The sequence below is a fragment of the Vidua chalybeata genome, chromosome 7, assembly GCF_026979565.1.
Source record: "Vidua chalybeata isolate OUT-0048 chromosome 7, bVidCha1 merged haplotype, whole genome shotgun sequence".
Lineage (NCBI taxonomy): Eukaryota > Metazoa > Chordata > Aves > Passeriformes > Viduidae > Vidua > Vidua chalybeata.
The window spans coordinates 6,780,620-6,802,457 of NC_071536.1; the positions used below are offsets into that span (position 1 = coordinate 6,780,620).

The 21,838-nt window shown below is 39.6% G+C and overlaps 1 protein-coding gene across 1 annotated transcript in view; it reads left to right on the plus strand.

The window, feature by feature from the left end:
- The window catches only part of ZNF804A (zinc finger protein 804A), an 86,680-nt gene that overhangs the window by 49,934 nt on the left and 14,908 nt on the right, over window positions 1-21,838 (plus strand). Inside the window, exon 2 of the mRNA XM_053947584.1 lies at window positions 2,143-2,286. Coding sequence (XP_053803559.1) covers window positions 2,143-2,286 — 144 coding nt within the window. The remainder of the gene's footprint in view (window positions 1-2,142; window positions 2,287-21,838) is intronic.

Sequence of the window (21,838 nt, forward strand, 5' to 3'; positions counted from 1 at the left end):
ACTTGCCTTTGAAACTTTGATGTCCTATTGTAATGTAAATTTTACTCTGTGCCCAAAAAAACCCCAGCCTAAGGAATTTAGTGATAGAAACCCCAACCCCAAGATCCTTTGCAGTAGAGTTTTCCGTGGAGTTCCAGCATCCCTGTCTCATTAATATGCATTGGCTTGCCAAATGTAATTGCATTCAGGTTAGGTTTTGCTATGAAAAAAGTATATTGTTTCAAAAATGGTGCTTTAAGTCAAGGACACCACCAGTGAAGCTACATAACTTTATTCAAGGTATTTCAGAACATTAGTAAGTCTTACAAAAGCTTGCTTGAGGGTTAATCAACAGCATGGTGTAAGATCTTTATGAAAAATTATAATTCAATTCACTGTTCTTGTCTTAGGATCCATCACATTGACTCTCCTCACATATATATATATGTGTATATATGTGATGTTTTGTAGTGTTCTAGAGTTCTGATAATTCCCTCAAATTCAGATTTTTCTTTTTCATGGTTTAATAAGCCCAAATTAGGTGTCCTCCCTTTGTAGACTACAAGAATTACTTTTAAAGTGTTTCAAGGGAGTGTATCTCCTTAGGGTCTTCATGCTACTTCCACTGCTTTCCATACACAGCATCCTGGTAATACCTGAAGTGGTTTAAAACCTGTGGTTTTTACTAGTTGATGCCAAGAGCTAAGTGCAGAGTTTCCAGGTGAAATTTCCACAGTGCATAAATGTATTTTCTAGCGTAAAGTCCTGCTATTTCTTGAAATAAAATGCTAACTCAGTTTGGATTTAAATGGAGCAGATTTTGTGAAACAACACTGTAGAAAAGTGTTAGGAATGTGTGAATTTGTCATGTGTCATCCAATATTCAAAACACCACTCTGAAGTGACTTGTGCAATTCTATTAATGGACAAAATTTTGGTGAGGGAGTACTTCAGTTTGGGTATGAATCAACAGTGTTTGCTAGCAGTCCAATCATGCTGAATTATAGTTAAAGTGCTACTTTAAATAATAAGTACTTTCTGGATATAGTTTTAATTTTATGACTAGTGTTCCTCTCTCTTGAGAATAAACAGCATTGTTATGAAAATATTCTAATCTGATAAACATAAATTTTTCATTTTAAAGTCCCCAAAATATATTGGAAGTATACGAGTCATCAGCTGTGAAAACTGCAACCAAATACAGTCTTTTTCCCCAAATTAACTTGCTTTTGGATGTTCTGATTACAATATCACCTTTTCTCTAAATCTAAATGAACCAAAGAATTTACAGTGAAGAAACTCTGAGGAACAAATGCGAGGGGTTTGATTTGTTGAACAGAATTTGACTTGTTTGGGATTTCGACCCGAGATTCTATCCCAGACAGACTTGTCAAAAGCAGGAACCATTGCACTGAGGTTATACATGCTCAGTGTTTAACTGGTATGACACTAATCTGACATGACAGACCATTTCCATGCCCTTTCACAACAGGGCACGTTACCACCGATGTATTTAGGGAATTAGAAAACCTCGTATGCAATTTTCTCATAAATGATAAGCAGAGTTGTATATGATACATTGGCTAATGTATGATAAACAGAGGGGTGTGTCCTGATTTGGGATGACAAACACAAAGGGCTGAAGATATTAATTACATCTCAGCTATGAAAATGTTCCTTCTGTTTCATATGTACATGCATTCACGAAGGACCTAGTAGTTTCTTTAATTTTGTTGGTTTTTTGGGTTTTTTTTAAGTAAGCAAACTTTCTTGTAAAAGCCTTGTAACTAAATTATTGCATTTCGTATCTTCATGCTTATTGTGCTTGGGTATATTGCTGAGGAGTGAGGCTTGGATCAAAATGAACTTGAAAATAGCCTTCAGCATGATAAATGTTTGTATTTAAATAGAACCCCGGGAAATCCTTCTAGCCTCTGACAGAGCCCTGAAGGGGAGCTGGCAACTCTATAGCAAACTGAAGTGTGCAAATCTTCATCCTCACAGCAGATCCAGTAAATATGTGCAGTGTAACACAGCAAATATGGGAAGGCTTTTAGTTGCAGAGGTGTGTAAATGTTTACAAATATGATTAACTGCAGAGCACAAAATCCATTCGCAGCATCAAAGGCAAAACTAAAATTACTTTTTCCTGCCCCCCTCCAGGATTATGCTGAAAAGAAAAACACGATAGCAAAAGCTCTGGAAGATCTTAAAGCCAACTTCTACTGTGAACTCTGTGACAAGCAGTACTATAAACACCAGGAGTTTGACAATCACATTAACTCTTATGATCATGCTCACAAACAGGTAAGAGAAATCTGCTCACTACTTCAGCTTAGTTTCAGAAGGAATAATGAAATAAGATGTCCATAAGGACTGGGAAATCACAGTTGAGTTATCCTGAATTGAAGATTCTGGAAAGCAAAATTCACTGTTTTCTTGGGAACAAATCTTACCATGGAGATTTTACAGTCAAAAAATTCTGAGGTGGGAAGAAAGAGAAATTTGAAGAGTTTAATACTGAAGAGTAGCAGGGAATGGTGAATAATAATGGATAATGTGATTAAAATTGTAAATGTATAATTTCCTTCTTATCAGTTTAATTTTTCACATAAATGCTGTGGTATACATCATATGTGACTTACTGGGAAACATTTGTTGCAACAGATGTGCATAAGAAACTTGACATACTCTTTGGTAAACTTCTTTTTTTAGTGCAGATACAATTGTGAAACGGGCTATGACTACTTAAATTAGTGCAGGTACAGTTCTGAAATGAGCTATGATTTTATTTCAATGCACTGTATTTTAAAAAGTGTGTCAATGAAAGGTTTCTGTGTGTTAGCTATAAAGCATCAGTTTTTAGGTTTCTATCACCACATTATATCACTTCACCTCCAAGCTGTGTGTCTTACTTTGGTGAGATAAAAGCAGTGCTCCCACAGAATGAGAGAGGCAATACATCCCAGGGCAACATCCTGATCTGCAGAGGGGTTAAATCTATTTAATTCAAAAGGAAGGACAATGCATCTTGACTCCCCTGAAGAGATATGTAATGATAGTGCAAAGATATGTAATAACTGTACAGAAAATTCCTACATAGGCCACTTAGCTGGTAATTATTCTGTACCTTTTCTGTTTATTTTTGTTTGTTTGTTTTTTTAATCTGGTGAAATCATATGGTTGTGCATCCGGATTGATTGCTTTTATTCTAATTGAATCTCCCTTTTTCCTGTTATTCTGCTCAGGGTGAACGTAGATAAGCTACTACATGTTTTATATCTGTATTATATAGAATAATGATTTGCTTTTCTTTAGCACTAGTCCTTGAAACTTTTTTTTCTCTCTCTCTCACTGGTATTTTTATTTAGCCCATAATTTACACTGTCAGTGTGAGTGTTAGATTTAGTTTGGAGAGCTGTGAAGATGTGGACCTCAGCAGCAACAGCAATCTGTGAGAAGCTGGAGGGAAAGATGCATATATTAGACAAGAAATTAGCAGGTAGCTTCATTGTATCCTGTAGCTGTTTATTATGAGTTTTAGTTAAAGTACAGCTGGAATTGATTCTTCAGGTGTTATATTCACACAGCAGTACATCACTGATGGATGGCAGGAAAAGAGAAGTTATGGGCAGAGTCTTCCCCACTTGACCTCACTTAGGATTTATATTTATTATTTTTTTTAGTGCTGTGTAGCACTTTGAAATAATGAGAACCTGAAGGCTGCAGTCCTTGTTCCTCTATTCAGTATTGATGAAAAATTGATTTTGTAGCTGAGGTCAAGTGTGAGACTGAACAGGAACTTTTTTTCCTGTGTTTCACATGGTAATTCTTGTTTTCTCATGGCTTTGGGCAGGAGAGGATGGACACTGCACCAGCCTCTGGTGGAGCATGGCAGAATCTGCCTTTCCATCTTTTCTGCAGGGGGTCTGTGTCTGTGTTTGCATGTGGCTCTGTGGATGTGTTTGGTGAAACACAGGAAGCCATCCCCTTCCTCTGTTCAACATTCACAAGTCTAATCTCCCTGCTAGGAAATAAAAAAAAAAAAAAACACAAAAAACAAAACAAAACAAAACAAAAAAAAAAACAAACAAAAAAACAAACTAGTTTTCAAGTAGAAAAATTTGTATGGATGCTTGTTTGGCCAGAGTAAAAATTTTCAGTAATGTTACTGGCAAATAAAACTGTTGATTCCCAAGATAAAATGTTGAGTTTAATTCTCCTGGAATATTTTTTTTTGTAGTGGCTTCTATTAGTGCTATGAAGGAAAAACATTCCTCTTCCCATATTTTGGGTGGAAAAGGTGGCAGGCAGCATATGCTGCAGCACAGACTCACTCTGATTGGCTCTGTTTTCAAGAACTTCACACCAAATGCTTTTTTTGGGTAGTTTTAATAAGCTTGCTGAAGACATGTGGAGGTGCTGCTGTTGAATGCTCTGATTTTGTCCTGAGACTGCCTATGCCAATGGCAGAAGTTTTCCAGCTGTTCAGTAGAGGTGAGAGGAACTAATAATCTGTCTTTGGATTTTGCTTCATATTTTTCATTTTCTTTTTTTTTTTTCTTCTATCACACCTTTCTACAATAATGGACAGGTAAGGGAAGTACACTTAGCACAAAGAGTTTCCCACTAGCCAAGGACAGTTGTGCAGCCACTGTGGTTTCAGTGATGCCAGCAGCCAAGAGTGGTTTCTATATGATCAAATGGATGAAAGCTCTGCCTAAACCTCAGCTCACCCCAGCTTTTCTGAAAAGCCATATTTAATCCTAATTGTGCAGTCTGCTATCACACCATCTAAGCCATGGGAGGGTTTGGCAGAGAAAATGTTCCTAACAGCTTCTGTACCTCAGTTCTATTGTAGATTTTCTTTCCATCCAGTCAAATGTTGCTAGCACACAAAATTTACAGGATTTAAACCAGAAGATTTGTTATGTGGGTTTCCTCCATTGGCTGGGAGGCTCTGTGCTGTCAGTGTTGGTTGTGTTTTGATTTGTTACGTCTTAACAGCTTCTGAACACCCACTCTGAGATGGTATGAGCACTTTCTGAGCAGTCCAGAAAGAAAGTACAGGACTAGGGTAAAGCCAATTTTATTTCCTAGGACCTGGAGGAGTTCAGTGTCTCAAGAGCCCCACTGCCTCTGTTAGTGCTTTCCTGTTCTTAGCTTTTACAGTATTGTTTGGAGAGCATATCTGCAGCCTTTATGAAATACTCCAGGAACAGCAACTTGCAAGCAGTCAGTGGTAATAGAGAAAAATGAACTCTCTGCTTTGCTTTGAAGGCTTAGACAAAAAAAAAAAAAAAAAAAAATACCCCTAACAGAATAAAATGGTGGTGTCTTTAAAAGCAGCGACGTTCTGAGCTCAATACAGAGAGATGAGTAACTGAGGCAGAACTGCTATTATTCAATATAGTAATGAGGGAATAGCTATTTGATGGTCTAAACCCACAGAGTGTGGGATTTGAGACCCATGCCAGGGCTTCAAAACATATGTATGGCTCTCTGCAGCATCTCCTCCATCTCTGGAAGGAGCTCTGAAGTGCTGAAAACCCCTGCCTGTGCTCCTTGAGACACTGAGGGTTTGATAAATGCAGCTGAGTATTAAACTCTGAGGCTCTGAGTGACCTTCCTGTCGTCGCTGCTTGGCCTTGGTCACTTGTGCTGTCCTGGGGAAGAAATCTGGACCACACAGCTCGGTCCCCTGTGCCAGCCATGCCTCCAGAGACTTTTGTCACTACAGGGACAAAGAGGGTTTGAAAGTCTCCATCCCAGAACTTCTGATGAATCACCCAATACCACGGCAGCACGCTCGAGCTTGGTGTTCTTTGCCCTCCCAGGAGGACTCTTGCAAATACCAAACAATAACAATAACAGCAAAAGCTGGGATGAAAAATAAATAGCCCTAATGTGTTTGCATCTACAGATGAAAATACAATCAATTAAGTAAATTATAAGCAGGAATTTTTCCCCACAGAACCTTAGGTCATGTCTCAAACTGTTTCTCTCTGGGTGAAAATGATCTCTGTGCTCTACAAATGTATTTAAAATTGTATGCAGGGAATAATGCACAAATTATGCAGGAAGACTAAATTAGTAGTTGTCCCCTTTCCCTATTCCAGACACAGATTTCTCCTGTCCACATTTTTCTCCTCTCCTTACATCTTTTTCTTTGCACATTTTTTTGACATCAGTGCCAAATAAGCTGGAGATAATTTCTATTCACAGTAGAGAATTTCAGTCTCTAGATAGTCAAAAGTCCAAACTTGAATAATTTTCATGTGTTTGAATAAATATTTTGTGGAATATGGGTGGAGAACAAGAAGTTTGGAAGTGGAAAGGTGTGATTAGACATAACAATAATATAACCCCCATCCTTTTACTAAATCTGTACCTTCTATGAGGCACGTAAGGTATAAATTAAAAGCAATATAGCACATTTGGGATGTCACTATTCCCAGCAAAGATAATTGGATGTTAGCAGTTGTTTGAGCCTGCAATTTGAAAACAAAGCAACGAATCCTTGTAGTCATCATTACAGCTCTTTTTAAAAGCTCTCATCCCAGAGTTATTCCCTCTGAAAAAGAAAATCCCCATCTCTTCTACTTGGCTGGCACCTGCAGAGGGTGCACTGCAGTGCATCTGCAGCTTCTGGCAGAGCCCAAGAGTTTGTGTCTGCTTGCAGGGAAATGGCCAAGTACTGGGAAAGTGATACAGTGATGGAAATGAACTTTTCACTGAGAGCCAGCAGTATTTCATGCTGTGTTTTTTCAGGCCTGCTTTTTGCAGGTTGGTTTCCCCTGGAGTTTTGGAGGCAAAGTGTTGTATGCAATTTTTGAAATGTAGAAATAATGATTCTCAAAAAACCCTGTTGTCTTCTAGAGCAGTATGTCCAGAGCTTTGGTGTCGTACAGGATAAAAACTGAAGAGTTTCAAGAATTTTCTGAAGATTTGCTTCATAAACAAAAAGCAAAAATGATGCATTATGTGTCAGATTTCAGGCCTGCTCACTAATAAGAGATTTCATGAAATAACTCTGCTGCTCTTGGATCAGGGAAATGCCTGGCATGACAGAGGGGTGGCTGCATTTCTGCAGGGACAGTGAGGAAGGGCAGCAGGATGCAGGTGCAGTGGAAGTGCTCCACCCTCCTGGGGAGAGCATGACTCTGGCAGGGAGGCACTTGCAGTGTCATTTTTCTTCATGCCTTGCAAGTAAAAATAATTATCTGCAATGCATTTTGGTATTTCTCTTCTTTCTATTTTTCTTTTCTTCGAGGCTGACTTATTATTTTTAATATAACAGAGTCAGTTTATTTGCAGCTGAATTTTCTGGAATGGAGGAATTTTCTATTCCTTCTCTTACTTTATCATGTTTCTCATGCTAGAGAGCTACATCTTGGTGTGTCCTTGTGGGCAGGCAGTCATAACTACCCAAGCATAGAAGAAATTCAAACATTTGTATTTGAATCGATCCTGTGTAGTCCTTTCTTACTGTTATTGCTTTCCCAGAATGTAACTTGGCATGTCTTCCTATATTTCTTTTTTTCCCCTCAGGAGAATATACTCATCTTTGTAGCCTTTTTAAATATTAAGGGAACACAAACAAATGTTCAGCTGTGCATTCATATACAGAGATGTTTTTGTAATGCATATACAACCATGAAATGAGCCCCTCCTCTCCCTAATATACTCTGCTCTATCACTGTATTTCAGGTTGGTTTGGGATTTTTTTTTTTCCATTAAGATTGCATTATTTAACCATCTTTAGTGGTTGTATTGGTAGTTCTTTGGGTTTTTTGAGATTATTTTTTAGTGAAAAACTTCCTTTTAAGCACTTGTGCTGGCATTAATGCTAATAAGGTTTGTCACCAGGTCTATTAATTATAGCTCAGCACTGCTGGGAGCACTGGAGCTGAGCTTTGTGGTAGACTTCATGCTTCCTTTTCCAACTCTAAATAATAAAAACAAACAAAAAGCCTTCTGCTGTAACTCTGAAGACAAAGGCAGAAATGCCACCATGACAGGAGCCCACTGGGCCACGAAGGAGGGAGCCAGACTGAGGATCCCACTCCTCTGGGATTATGGGATGTGTCCAGAGCGCACAGTGGGAGTCTTTATTCCACTTTACAGAATGTATTTTAAAGTTAAATAGAAAAGTTCTGTTCTTTATGAATATTTCAGTATATTTAGGGAGAAACTTCACACGCTCTTTCCTGGATGAAAGAAAAAAATTACTTGTTTTCCTTCCAGTTTTTTTTTTTTTTTTTTTTTTGTTTTTTTGTTTTTTTACCTATAAAATTTAATCCCGGCACTTGGCTTCTTGATGGGTATCAGTGTAGCAGAGTAGTTAGGCATTCTTTAGCTCCAAACTTGTACTAACAGGTTAGATGAGGATATTTTTGAGTAAAGTATTAATCCAGCAAAATCCAATTTTGTTGCCAATGAGTGTTCTGTTTTCTCATTACCAAAAAAAAAAAAAAAAGACATATCACGATGTCCCTGCCACAGTAATTACAACAGAAAAGATACTGTGTAGCTTTTTCTGTTTTCATGTTTGGGAAATTTGATTCTGTAATAATGTTTGATTAACTAATTGACTTATTTTTTTTTTCTGAAGAAGTGTTTTTAGAGCAAACACAATTACAGTAGAGGAGTAGATACCCCATCTGTCCCACTAATAGCCTGCAAACAGAATATTAACCCCATGCACTGACACTACTGATTCCATGAGGAGCCTGTTTTTTACTGCAGGAGGAGCCTTAGTCAGTGGCAACCCTTCCTCAGATAAGAAACTAAGTATTTATCCTCAGTTCTTTATTTTTTTCTGGTTTTGAATTATTGCAGCCTTCTAATTTCTGTCCCTTTCAATATCCAGATCAGCCTGATAACCCAGTAAATCACTAGCATTAAATTTCCATGCAAAAAAAATTACAGTTTCTTTTCAACTGCACATTGCTCATTTATTTTCCAAATCTAGATTGTCACTTCAGTGAGGGGAAAAAAAATTACAGCACTAATGCAAAGCAGAGGGAGGGAGGAGTAAGGGACAAGAAGAAATGTTGTTTGCTCCATACATCCTGCATGTTCCTTTCCCTGGCACATGTTTATACTGCTCTGGGGTTCATCCTTTTATTTAAAAATCTAATCATATATTTCAGTCCAACTTGGTCTTTTTAAATCAGTTCATGAAAATTTCTTCATGCAAGTTAGCAGAACTTGGGGCTAATTTTTTAAACGTTGCTTTACTATATCAGGATCTATGAGGTTTCTGCTGTTTGGCCAGCACTACTGCAAAAGAAAATACTTTTTTTTCCTGTTCATCAGTAAGATAAGAATGGACACAATAATTAGGACCTGAAAATAGGAAAAAATACAGGTTTTTACTTCATGATTCTGAGACATGTGTATTGTAACGCATCTTCTGACATACATTGTTTTGATGGGGAGAAATGATTAAAAACTTATACAAGCATGGGGATCAGATGATGGTTTACCTATCACTCACTTAGTTTTATCAGGCAATAGATCAGCTAAGCAATTACCTACAAGAAAAATACTGCTTTTTATTTCCCTTTATGCTTTAACAGAGTCAGTCTTCCACAGTTAATTTAAACTTCATTATGGCTGCAAAATTCAAAGCAATCAGCAGAATACCTTTTCTGCAGTTTTCAGAAATTCTACATACAGTTCCACTGCTGTCCTGAAAGGAATCAAGCAGGTTGTAGATTAACTGTAAGTAATGAATAATGTGGAAAGCATTTTGGGACTCCATGGTTTTGAGCTGTTAAATGATCAAAAAGAAAGCAAAGGAAAAACTAATACATTCCTAGTGGTATATTAAATTCTGACCCCTCAAGGTGAACAATTTCTTACAAGATGATCTAATTTGCTAAAACAAGTGGTGTATGTCAGTGGTTAGTACTGTATGCCTGATCCTGCAAAAGCCTCCTTGTAGTTTCCTATTTGCCACCCAAAAAGAGGTTCAGGGTATTTTTTTTTTTTTTTGCCCTCTGGGAGCTCTGCCAGTATTCTACTTCATGCCCTGCAGTTTGTAGTTTGTGCATGCTGGTTTCCATGTGAGAGCTCATTCTTCTTTGGGAAGAACTGAGCAACCTTTTCAGCACAGACCACTGAAGTCATTCTTAGGGTAACTATTGCAGTCTTTGCTGATCCTTGCAAAATCAACCCTCCATTCAGTTCAAAAACAGCTTGTTCTTTTTTTAGTGGTAGCTCTGACCTGTTGATGAAACTTAGCGTTGCAATCAGTGCTGCCTTTTGTGAGGAGATGTGACAAGGCAAGCAAACTGCATGGAAGTGAGAGAGTTCTTCCCACAAGCCATGGCCCTGCTCGTCCTGCAGCTGGGACAGTGAGACCTCTCTGGGCCAGGGCTGAGCTCCTCATGGTCCACTGCAGGGAAGGCTGTGAGTGTCGCCCTGTTCTTTTAAAAGTTTTAAAGTTCTTTCAAAAGTTTTCTATGCCTTCTGATGTTTACATATTTCTGCTGGAGTTTCTCACGCACTGTCATGTAAAGAACGTTTTGCATTCTTCTTTGTGGGAGGAGAGAATTGATGGACTGTTGGTTTGACCAGTGTGGTTGGAGAGGTGACAATTTCATCCTCCAATCCACTGTCACTTTTGGAATTCTATATATTACAAGGTCAGAAATAAAACTTCCTCTTTTCCTTCTTTTGCATCCTGAGTGAGTTATTTCATGTTGTAGTGTGATAGTGAGCCTTGGGCGGGCAGGAGCACTGGGGTTTTATTAGGCACAGAAAAGCCTAATAAATGCTTAATTACTAGAAACAGTAATGTCTTCAAGTTTCTAAGCCACTCTAGGATTGTTCAGTGGAGCTAAAATATGAAATTTGGGTTTTTCTTCTCTTTTTCCCCATGCAGTCAATGGCTGCAGAGCCTCTGCTGGTTGGCTCTTCTTTCAGTTTGGATTTTTAATTGGTGCTACAACTACAACTCTACAGGAAGGGTCTGAGTACTTCTAAATTTAAGCTTTCCCCACCCTCATGCTGCAAAGGAATGAAATAAGAAAGGCCTAAATAAGGTGAGCATTTGAAGGGGCAGGTGAGGTGGGCAGGAGTGTGTCTGTTTTGTCCACTGCTGGCAGACAGGCAGTAGCCATGGTTTGAGAGCATTTCAAGAGTCAATGAAAAGGAAAGTTAGAAATGTGGCCCTGCCTTGTCCTGTTTGTGTTTTGGATTGGCTGAGACTTTTCCTTCATCTCATGGATACCATACACTTCTTGCAGACATACCTCCTGGTTTCTCTGTTTTCACCCAGTCTTGTTCTTGACAAACATCCTTGTGACAAATCTGAATGATTATGTAAAGGACTTCTCAGTCTCCATGTGTGGCAGAGGAGTGGTTCAGCATCACACAATTGAAAGTGTGGGTGTCTTTTGGTTGAATGATTTTAAAAAAAAAAAAAAAAAAAATAAGGCATTCAATCTGCAAAAGACCATATAAATACAAGCACTGTAAGCCTCCCTCTTGCAGAAATCCTTCTTTCCTTGAATTATCTGTTCCAACAGTATGTTGCATCTTTTCTTAAATTAGAACTGGCAAGAGACCCATGGTATACTGTAATATAAATTATAAATCACATTAATTCAAGTTCATTCATGATGAATGTAACTACTTTTAAATGCCTTGCTTCTCTGATAGCACGCACTGCTGTTGTCTTGGTGTGCAGTCTTGATACACATAATGATAACAAGGGAGGACACAAGTAAGCCCTCACCTTCCCTTTTCCAGCACTGAAATTCAACAAAATTGTAAACTATTTTTTAATGAAAAACCTCAAACTTTTTAAATACTGATTTTTAAATTTTTATTTTAAACTATTTTTAATTTTTTTTAATAGCTGTTAAGTGCTTGCTTGCACTGTCATCTGTATGCCACATCTGGTACAGGATCTCATTGTGCTACATGATTTATAACTGCAGAACAACATATCTGCTTCTTACAAATTGGTTGTAATGAGAGCTGGAAACAAAGCAAGAGACTGCCAGAGATGGGATGGCAGAGAAGGGTTACAGCAGTACTGGAGGTTAGGGATCATTATTGCAGACTTTCTTGACACTCACAAAGGGGACAAATTAGAAAAAAAGTAAAAAAAGAGAATGAAGCATTAAAATGGTGCTTATCAAAGTCACCCTTGGTTGTTTTCACTGTCTTTGCTAAGTAAGCCTTAAGCTATCAGGAATGGTTCTCTTTCTTCTGTTCTGTCAGACAGAGCCTGCTGCCACCTCTCCTTCTCTCTCATCTCTCTTTACAGTCCCACTTCTCAGCCCCAGCAGGAGACTTTTCTTCTCTGCCATTTCAAGACTCATTTCTTGCTTAATGAATCCTTCTTTTTCCCTTTGTTTAGATGAGAGTACAACACATGCTCCTGATGCAGTTTACTTCATTTTTCCCCCTCCTTTCTGCCCACAGTTTTGCATTTCTAAGGAATACCCAATTAGTACACTTTCCTTTGCATTGGCCTCATGTGTAGGGTTGGTTGAAAATTATGGATTGTATAATGAGAAATACATTAAAAACATAATCTAAGGTAAATTTTATAGTCTAGGTGTGAGCTTTATGTGCTCACTGAATGAGAACATGTTTGAGTCCCAGCCTGTCTCACATCTGCTTTGCCTGCAAGGCTGACACCTCGTCACTGAGCGCTTGGTGCTTGTGTGGCACAGTGGGAGCTCTAGTCTGAGTTTCTCCTTTTTGACCAGCACCTGCAAGTGGCCAGACCCAAGATAACTCAGTTCAGCTGGGATCTCAAAGAGAAAAGAAAAAAAAAGTCTCTGAGGGGCAGGTGAAATCACTGGGGAATTAACAGCTAAAAGAAGTCCTCTACAGGGAATATTTACAGGGAGATTTTTTTGTGCTCAGATGCTTAAAACTAGGTCAGGCCAGAAGCAGATGTCCATCCATCCCATGCCAAAATTCCTTCCAGGAATATGTTATATACCTGAGGCTGTTTTAGGATCCTTGTTACTTTTTTTCCTAAACAATATTAAAAAAAAACAAAATCAGAGTCAGGAGGCGTGAATGTCCAAGCAAAGCTTTCATTACAATGAAAAGCTTGACATTACATTACATTTTACTACATGAGCAATAGGATTTGTAATGCTGGGAGCTGGGCAGCCTTAAAATGGCTTAAGATCATGATAATATGGGCGTTTATTTTACTCCAATAATGTAGATAATGTCTTAAATGACAGCTAGTCTTTTCCAATGACTCTGCGGGTGGCAGATTTTCTTTCCAAGCTCTGCTCGGGTATCTTGCTTTGTCTCTGCACACCTGCCTGGCTGTGAACAAAGGGAAGCCAGAGTAGCTTATGACTCATTTCTGCCTCCATTAACAGCAAGATCAACAAGGCAAAAATAGTGTTGTATCATTTTCTTTAAGCAGTAGAGAAAATACTGTGTATTAAAAAAGTGCTGGGTCTGGACGCTTCTTCCTGCCTCAGGGTAAGACAAGTGTAAAAATCTGTGTGTGTGTGTCCCTGTTGGAGAACAGCTTCACTGGTTGCTCATTGAGTGCTGGGGATCCCCTGCTCCACAGGAGCTGCTGTGCCTTCCCATAGGGGTATGCACACAGAGGATGGGCTCCTTTGCAAAGCCCTCCAGCTGTCATCTGGCCTGGAGACACTTGGCTTGTTATTTATTTTTAAGAAGTCAACCGAGAATAACAAGGTTCAAGCAGTGTCCCTCTTTTCTTGGTCCGCTGCAGAGGGTGAGCAATTCTGCAGGTGAAGCAAAGCCAGTTCTTGTTCTGATTTTTACATTTTTTAAGTAGTTTTTTTTAAGTGGAAGTAAAGAAAAGCAGAAGCAATTTTTGAGCTCAGTTGACTCTTGGGGTGAGCCTCACTCAAGCAAGTGACTGGCTGTGCATGCTGTGCCAGGTCTGTATTTGATGGGGAGCTGGAGCAAGGGGAATGAGGGTGGCTGGGGAGGGAGCAGTGCCCTGCCTTGCCTTCTTTTTTTTGGAGGGGAGAGCTCACCTCCCCATGGGGAGTGACTGCAGGCCTGCAATAGCTGCCCAGGGTCGGTGCCTATGACTCCCTGGACTTTGTGTGGCTGGAGGATGTAAGGAAGTGGGATGGCATCCCCTGCTGAGCTCTTCACGCTCTCATTCAGTGGTGCGCAGTTCGGAAAAATCATAAATAAATAAATAAACCCCACCGAGCTCATAATAAAAATCTTGAAATATTAGTCACTTCTGGGAGCACAGATGATTTCTGTGGAGTAAACTGCCTGGTACACTGCTAAGGAAAATATTTTCTTGCGCATTTGTAACTGCTGTCATTGACAGTAAAATTGCTTGAAATATAAAATAATGGTAGTGTGTTGCCTACCGTGACAGGAACTGTAAGAGGTTTTGACCTTTAGTAGGCTTTAATGGGTGCTCGACAGAGGAACTGACGCTTCCATTTATTAACTTGTAATTGTCCAAAATAAATCCTGCTTTCTCACGTCTACTAGATTGAAGCCTAGGGTATGTTAATTGTGCTGGCTCTTCTCCAGGCCTGACACCTTGACAGCTCTTGTCAGCTTTTAAAAGTTATTCCCTTATGAAAACTATACTAGTTATTCTCCCATAATGGCCTTGCCACTCATCTCTTCTGTGTTTTTTAATTGTGACATCAAAGTTTGCACTTAGCACTGACCCCCTGACAGGAGAGAGTTCTCTAATGATGAGCAGTAGGTCAGTGCTCCCTGTTCTGGAGGAATGCAAAAAGAATTAAATCCAGCACTTTGGTTAGCAAGTGTACACCTGGGACTCTTGCTTTACTAAGGCTCAGGTATTTGCTCTTCATTAAAGAAATGAGGTTGTACAGTAAACTGATTTATTAGCTGTACCACCCAGTGCTCTAATCTCATCAAATCTCACACTGTGCAGGACTAGAGCATCTCATAATTTCTAAAAGAAGGCTGCTAATTAACATTTATGTGCTCCAGGACATGGTGGTGCTGAGACTGGTGGCACATTTTCCTTGGAGCTGGCACTGGAGCAATATAATTGTGCTGATGGAGTTGCTGCCTTAGAGATATAAACCCAAGACCTTGCCCAGCACAGTAATTGCAGTTCCCAGGCTGCTTGCCGAGGAGAGAGGTTGTAGCTCCAGCTGTGCACTGGCCAAAATCCAGGCAGGTATTTAGATTACCTTAGATTAATCCCCCCTGCAGCTTCAGCTGGTGACAGTGGCTTTTTCTCTTCCCATCCTCTCTGTTTGGTGTAATTGGTGTGCACTGTCAGAGAGCTGCCACTGTCTGAGCCCAGAGCAGTTCCATTGATAGTACAGTGTACTCCTCAGGCCTGGTGCCTGGAAAAAGAATAAAACCCTCCACTTTAACACTGTAGAATTGACTGTTATTGGAATTACAGGTTCTGGGTAAGGAAAAATACTACTGTCTGTATTTGAGTCCTTGAGCCACCAGAAATCACTGGTTTCTGCATTTGGGTTACATGTCAGCAGATGAACAGCACTAATCAGATCACATTGAAGAGAACACAAGTTAAAGGCAATGCTTTTCCTTCCACTTGCTTAAAAGTGTAGCAGCAGAATATTATTTGGGGCAGTCTGATGTGTTTTGATGGAGGGTTTTGTTCTTCTGATGACTTCTCTAACATGCTCTAGAATCGAAATTTTTCTCCCTGTGCCCTGGAAAATGGTGAAGTTACAATAATGTGGGGATCACACAGTAACTAAGAGAGTTCAATAAACTATTGCTCTTCAGTACCTTGACTGTGTTAAGAGGGTATAATTAATAATTTAACTATGTTTAGGATCCTCAAGAGTGAAAGGCAAAACTATGAAAATCAGTAGTAATTAGAGTTTACTTTTCATATTCTCGTTGGGCTGAGCCTGCAAAACCAAGCTGCTAACTCTGGCTTCCCAAATTTCCAGGACCAGAAACACCAGTTCTTAGAAAGTCTGACTGTCACCCCAGGTTCTCCCATTACTTTCAGGATTAAGACTGAGAAACGTAAGAGTTTCCCATCACAAGCCCAGTTCAGAGGCCACTATGACAGATCAGAAATAGCCCAGGAGCTGCACTAGAGAGGAAGGATCGACTATTTTAAATGTGAATGGATATAAAAAGGGTCATGACTGAGTCTTTTCTGAATGTTACATCCTATTGGCCATTTGCTGGTGGAAGACAAGAGTCATTAGGCTTGTCTGTAATGTGTCGCTAGCTGGAGAATTCTACCGGGGTGGAAGTGGGAGAGGCAGTGGCACTGAGCAGGAATCTGGACACAGATTGCAGATGTGCTGTGCTCAGGGCACCAGCTGGTGTCTGGAAGGTCAGCAGGAATTTCAAGCAGGATGATTTATTGTTAGTGATACTGCCCCAGGCAGAAGCGAGAGTTCGCAGCATCAGAGTGATGCGTCCCCCTTGTAGGCACATGAGATTTGTTCCACAACACATTTTAAAAGAAGGGAGCAAGTCACAGCTCTTCTAATGTGTCTGCTTGTAAGGGTGTGAGGCTGCTACCTGTGATTGGATCAGACTCATGATTGCCTGCTGGAAAGCACCAGCTCTGGTTTCAGGAGGAAGAGCTGCTGGGGACTTTCGCTGCTTAAATGTGCAAGAGTGTGATGAATAGACTCACCTCGTGCCTTTGTCAGGTGCAGCTGAGTGTATGTGGTTTCTCAGGGAAGGCTCTGAATTTCTGGTGGGGAGCCAAAGATCCAAATTTAGGTTTTCAGGGAATTTGCTCTCGCACTTCACCATCTTCACTGATTGAATGAAAGCTTGAAGATTTAACACTGAAAATTACAGATATTTTAATGCAAGAGGTACTTCAAATTATGCAAAAATTACTTAAGCAGTCCTTATATTTTGTGTGGACATAAAAGATGTTTTTTCTTCAAAAAGGAATTTTTCATCCAGTATCTGATTATCCTTCTTAAATTTTAGAGGGGGGAAGAAAGTGCCAAAACCTTGGTGTAAGGTGTAGGTTCAAGGCATAACTCCATTCAATTTATGCAGCAAAGTGTTATACATTAATAAGACTTTGTGATAAAAGAAAACACTACAGAACTTTAACCAAATTATTGAAACTAAGTAGCTATTACTTTAGTTCTAGCTTCAGTAATTTTCCTGCAAGTTATTTCCTTTAATACAAATTTGGGCAGTGGGATCAAGAATGAGCTTTAGTTGTCTGCCAGCAGCTCACTTGGGGACCTGCTTCCTTAAAATTTGGGAAGCTCCTACCAAGTCCAAGTTCAGGTTTTGCTGCACAAACCAGGCTCTGGTGCCGCCTTTGCAGAATGGTGAAATGGGAAATGACCCTGAAACAAGAAATATTTGGAGTGATGAAACTGAACTGTTCTCCTGCCTTATTCTGGGAGTGATCTATGACTTAGCTGATCTCTGCCTGTGTTAAGGCAGGACAACATGAAATGGCCCATGGGGGTTTCAGCCTATTCTAAGCAGTCTCAAATCAGAAATGAGATGCAGTGTCAGCCCTGTGCAAGGTTTTTCATGGCAGCTGCTTCCCACTGGCTCGATTTTCAGGCAGAGTTTGTTTGAAGCACAGGCTGTTTTGTTTGGCAACTTGGGCAGTACAATAAATCTGAGTGAATGGTGAATGGGTCTCCTGCTTTTCTTTGTTTGAAGCCTGTTTGTTCATGCCTTCCTTTAATTACAGACCATTCTCACCACTCCCGGTACTGTGCTGAGGTTTTGTGTCACCCTGGTAAGGATGGTCAGTCTTTCAGCTTTCAGCTCTGCTGAATTGTGCTTTTTACTGTAACTGGAAGACATTTTAATGTGTGTATGTTTGTGTTAGAGGTAGTCTATAAGTTCTGTTCAGGAGCTGTCTCAGCTTTGGAATTTGATGACTTCCCTGAGCCTTTTTGAGTCTCTCTGTGACTTTGTAGTGGCATCCTGAACAAGCAGGCAAGAAACAGTTTTGAGGGATGACATTTTGATGAATGGATTCAAAACTTTCATGAAGGATGAGTCACTTTGATGGCATTGAGAGAGAGAGAATTCCAACAATAAATCCAAAATGTGTGGAGAGAAAAAAGTACTGCCTTTTGTAAACCTTTCCTAAGCTTCATCTGTGGCAATTTTGCAAGAAAAGGGAGAGTATGTGGAAAAAAACAACAACTGTCTTCCTGTTTTTTTTCCCTATCCCAGCCCAGAGACACTGCAGCATTTTGATAAAAAATCTTGAAGCAGGAATGTGGAAATGTTAATGCAGAAGTAAAAATTTCAGCCCAGCCTACTTTAAGGGATGTTGTGAAGATTTGGAACAGGTATCTAAAACATCTACATTTCCATGGGAGATAACTTGTGGAGAAAGCAGCCAAAGTTTTGGTAGGCTATAAGGAAATGTCATGATTTGCCTCTGAATTCTACAGCTATTCGTAGGAAAAGAAGTACATAAAGAAATTTTAACCCAAATTTGTGAAAACGTTTTCCTCTGTTCTTCGCTAAAAAATGCCTGTAAGACTTTCAAGAAAGAAAAAGATTGTGCAGTTGACAAAAATAAAAATACAACTACTTTGGTGAATCAGCCAGGAAAATAGGGAGATCACTCACAGGGTGCTCCTGCTAAATTAAAGACCAGCAAAGGCACTTACACTGTTTCAATTCAATAGTGTAAATCTTGTGCAAAAGCAGATAATCTGGTCTGTAAATACTTACTAATTGTGGAGTGCTCTAGCCGTGCTTGTGTGGTGCTTGAGGATGGTGAGAGGTTTGTTAGCAGGGCTGGGAGTTCTTACAATAAGATTCTTTCTTTCTCTTTCCTTGTCTTTGTCGGAAGAGCAGGCAAGGGTTTCACAGCTCTCATCGATGGTTCTTAGTTGCTGAGTACTTTGTTTCTTTGAGTTTGCTGTAGGGAAAGAGAGAGAGGCACTTTTTAAACTTTTGTAAACATACAGTTATGTTGACCTTGAGATGATAAAGCTTCTGCTCTTATTTTCCATTTTCTGTGGCAATGCTTTATCCAAAAATACCTTCACATGGAGTATAGACATTTTAAATCTGTCTTCTGCTGAGATATACAGAAGGTCCACCTAGTTAATTGCCCCTGTTATTTATGTGTCAGATAGATGGCTTTTTATGGGCTATTTTTTCTTCTTTTCATCAAACCTTGAGCTTATGGCAGTTCAGATTTCAGAGTTCAGTGCTGTAGGTAGTGCTCTGTGCTGTCTTCCTTGCAAATTGGAACCTGTATCATGCAAGTGGATGTATTTCTATCCTTGCTGTTGTTGCTGCAAAGAAAAGGTACAACAGGTTAATGTCAGTTTTCCTTAGGAATTGCTTTCTGCCTTCAGGACTGAGATTTGGGTACGTTTCCGTTCGGTAATGAGCTTTATGTTATTAGCTAATTATTGTTTTTCTTAATTTCCTGGTGATTCTTAATCAAGGGCAAATTATCTCCTGATAGGTTCATATCTGACTGGGGTAAAGAAATATTGCAATGAATTCCTTCTGGGTTGTATTGAAACAGAAAGCTGGTCCTGCTGTAGCCATCATCAGCTCTGTCATGTGTTCCTCAAGGCTGGGGTACCCAGCCAAACACCTTCTGCACTCATGGGGGTGAAAGAAACACACCCAGCGTGCAAAGCCAGGAATTTGTTAGTTTAGCTTGAACAAAAGTCCTAACAGCCTAACAGAAAGAATTATTATTAGGCCAATTATGATCATACAGGCACTTAGAGTCCAGATCATCTAATTATAAGAGCTTGTTCCTGACAATGATACAGCTATAATAAGCTTTCTAGTGTCTGATTCTTTTCTGGTGTTAATGGTCCCCCTGAAGAAGAAAAGCGAGGTGTCATTGCAAGTTGTCAGTAATGTGAATTCTTCATGTGGGGGAGTATAATGTTGGTATCCTCTGTGCCAGGAAGAAGGTGAAGTTAATGTTGATGGTTTCTTTCTCCTCACTCAGGTCTATTTGGGGACATTGTTATGTGTTTACTGGCACAAATACATGCTCCACTTAGTTGCTATTTATCCAGTGCTTCATGATAATTTTCAAAAAGTCAAATTTGCTATATATAATAATTTTTAATTATGTTGGAGGATTTTTCACAGAATCCCAGATTGGGTAAGGTTGGAAAGGAACACAGTGGGTCATCTGGTCCAACCTCCCTGCCCAAGCAGGGTCATCCCAGATCACATGGTCTGGAATATCTACAGTGAGGGACACTCCATAGCCCCTCTGGGAAATCTGCTCAGTGAGATGCTAATTCTGTACTTCTGTGTTGTTTCCTTTGTGTGTCCTTATTATTTATGGAATATTCAGCTGATTTTTGCTGAAGCTAACAAAAAAATACCCTGCAGCTTGCAGTAAGCCCAGGCTGTTGTTACACACGTGGTTAGTAGCTATCACAGTGAAATATTCAGTGTGCAACGCTCAGCAGTTCTGCAGGCTTAAAACAATGTTTTTGCACAATGGCAACACTGCAGCCATTAAGTCAGGTTCAGGAAACATAGTTATCTTAAAACAAAAGCAACAGAAGTGTTAATTTATGCTTCATAAGCTGTTATTTGTCAGAGTCCTGGAGCCTTGTTCAGCTGCAGTGCTATCTGCATCCTGCAGCAGGGGATGCTGGAGAGGAGCAGAAATGCACAGGCACCAGAAGGGTGTCAAATCAAGTGAGGCTTCTTGTGCTGGGAAGAACATATATAACATATTTAATGTTAAGATTTTCCTCCTGATTCTGAGGCAGTAATGTTTTCATTAGGTTTTGCTTTTCATTTTAAGCTCAAGAGTAATTTATTTTTTCCCCATAAAGTTAGGTAGAAAAATCTAACTTGAGACACTCTACAGGATGCTTCAACACAAGTATGTAGTCTCAAAAACTAATTATGTTTCATGAAAAATTAATTTCAGTCTTTATATTAGAAAATTAGAAAAGACTAATATGAATTTTCAGTTGTATAACATAATGCATGTATTTTATATATATTGGTAGGCTCTAAATGTAAGAGCTGCCTCAGCAGTTCTCTTTTGCAGACTGCACAACAAAGTGTGCTACTGTGTATTGTACAAGTGTGCTCATGAGCAACTTAGAGTAGTTTGAGAAAATTTGCATCACATCAATTCATTTGAAATTAGTGAAAAATCTTCTGTGTCATGAAGAATCTCATTTTCTCATCAGGCCCATGATGGATGGGTAAAGGAGTACCAACCTTCCTTTCCTCTGAATTCATCCCCACTTCCTTCCCAGTCTGGGATGATGCTGATGACACTGCTAGAGAAAGAGCAGTTTCACATCTACTGAATCAACCTTTTCAGGAATATTATGGGCTCCAAGGACTTGCTATTTTTAAATCCTGCATATAACCATGTGTGTTTTAGATTTCTTCTAATATTAAAAGACCATCAGGAGGGAATGGCTGCAATCTGTGGTAGAAATATGAGGGGAAAAGGATTATTCACAGCCTGCATATTATTTGTTGTCATCTGGAGAGCTTATTATCTCATCATTTACAATGTGGTTCTGTTGCAAAGTTGTGGGGTTCTTGGTATTTAAGAAAAGTTTTAAATTTTGCAGCTCAATGTGAGATGCAAACAGCCACAGGCAGAGGCAGGCAGAAGCAGTTCCTAACTTGGAACAAACTGAAAGTTATTGCTCAGCCAGCAAAACAGATTCATGATATTTTTTAAAGGCCTCTTAAAAGCAAAAGTGAGTGTCCAGTATGATCCATACTCTGATAATGAGAGGAGGTGACTCCTGCACGAGACAGAAATCCTACAGACGGTGTTTGGAAGGAGTGGAGACAAGATCAGGTAAATGGGACTTTTCATGTTCAATTCTGGAATTTCTGCAGGGCTGGAGATGTCCCAGCCCCTCGTGGTGACATGTCCTGGTGCCACCCC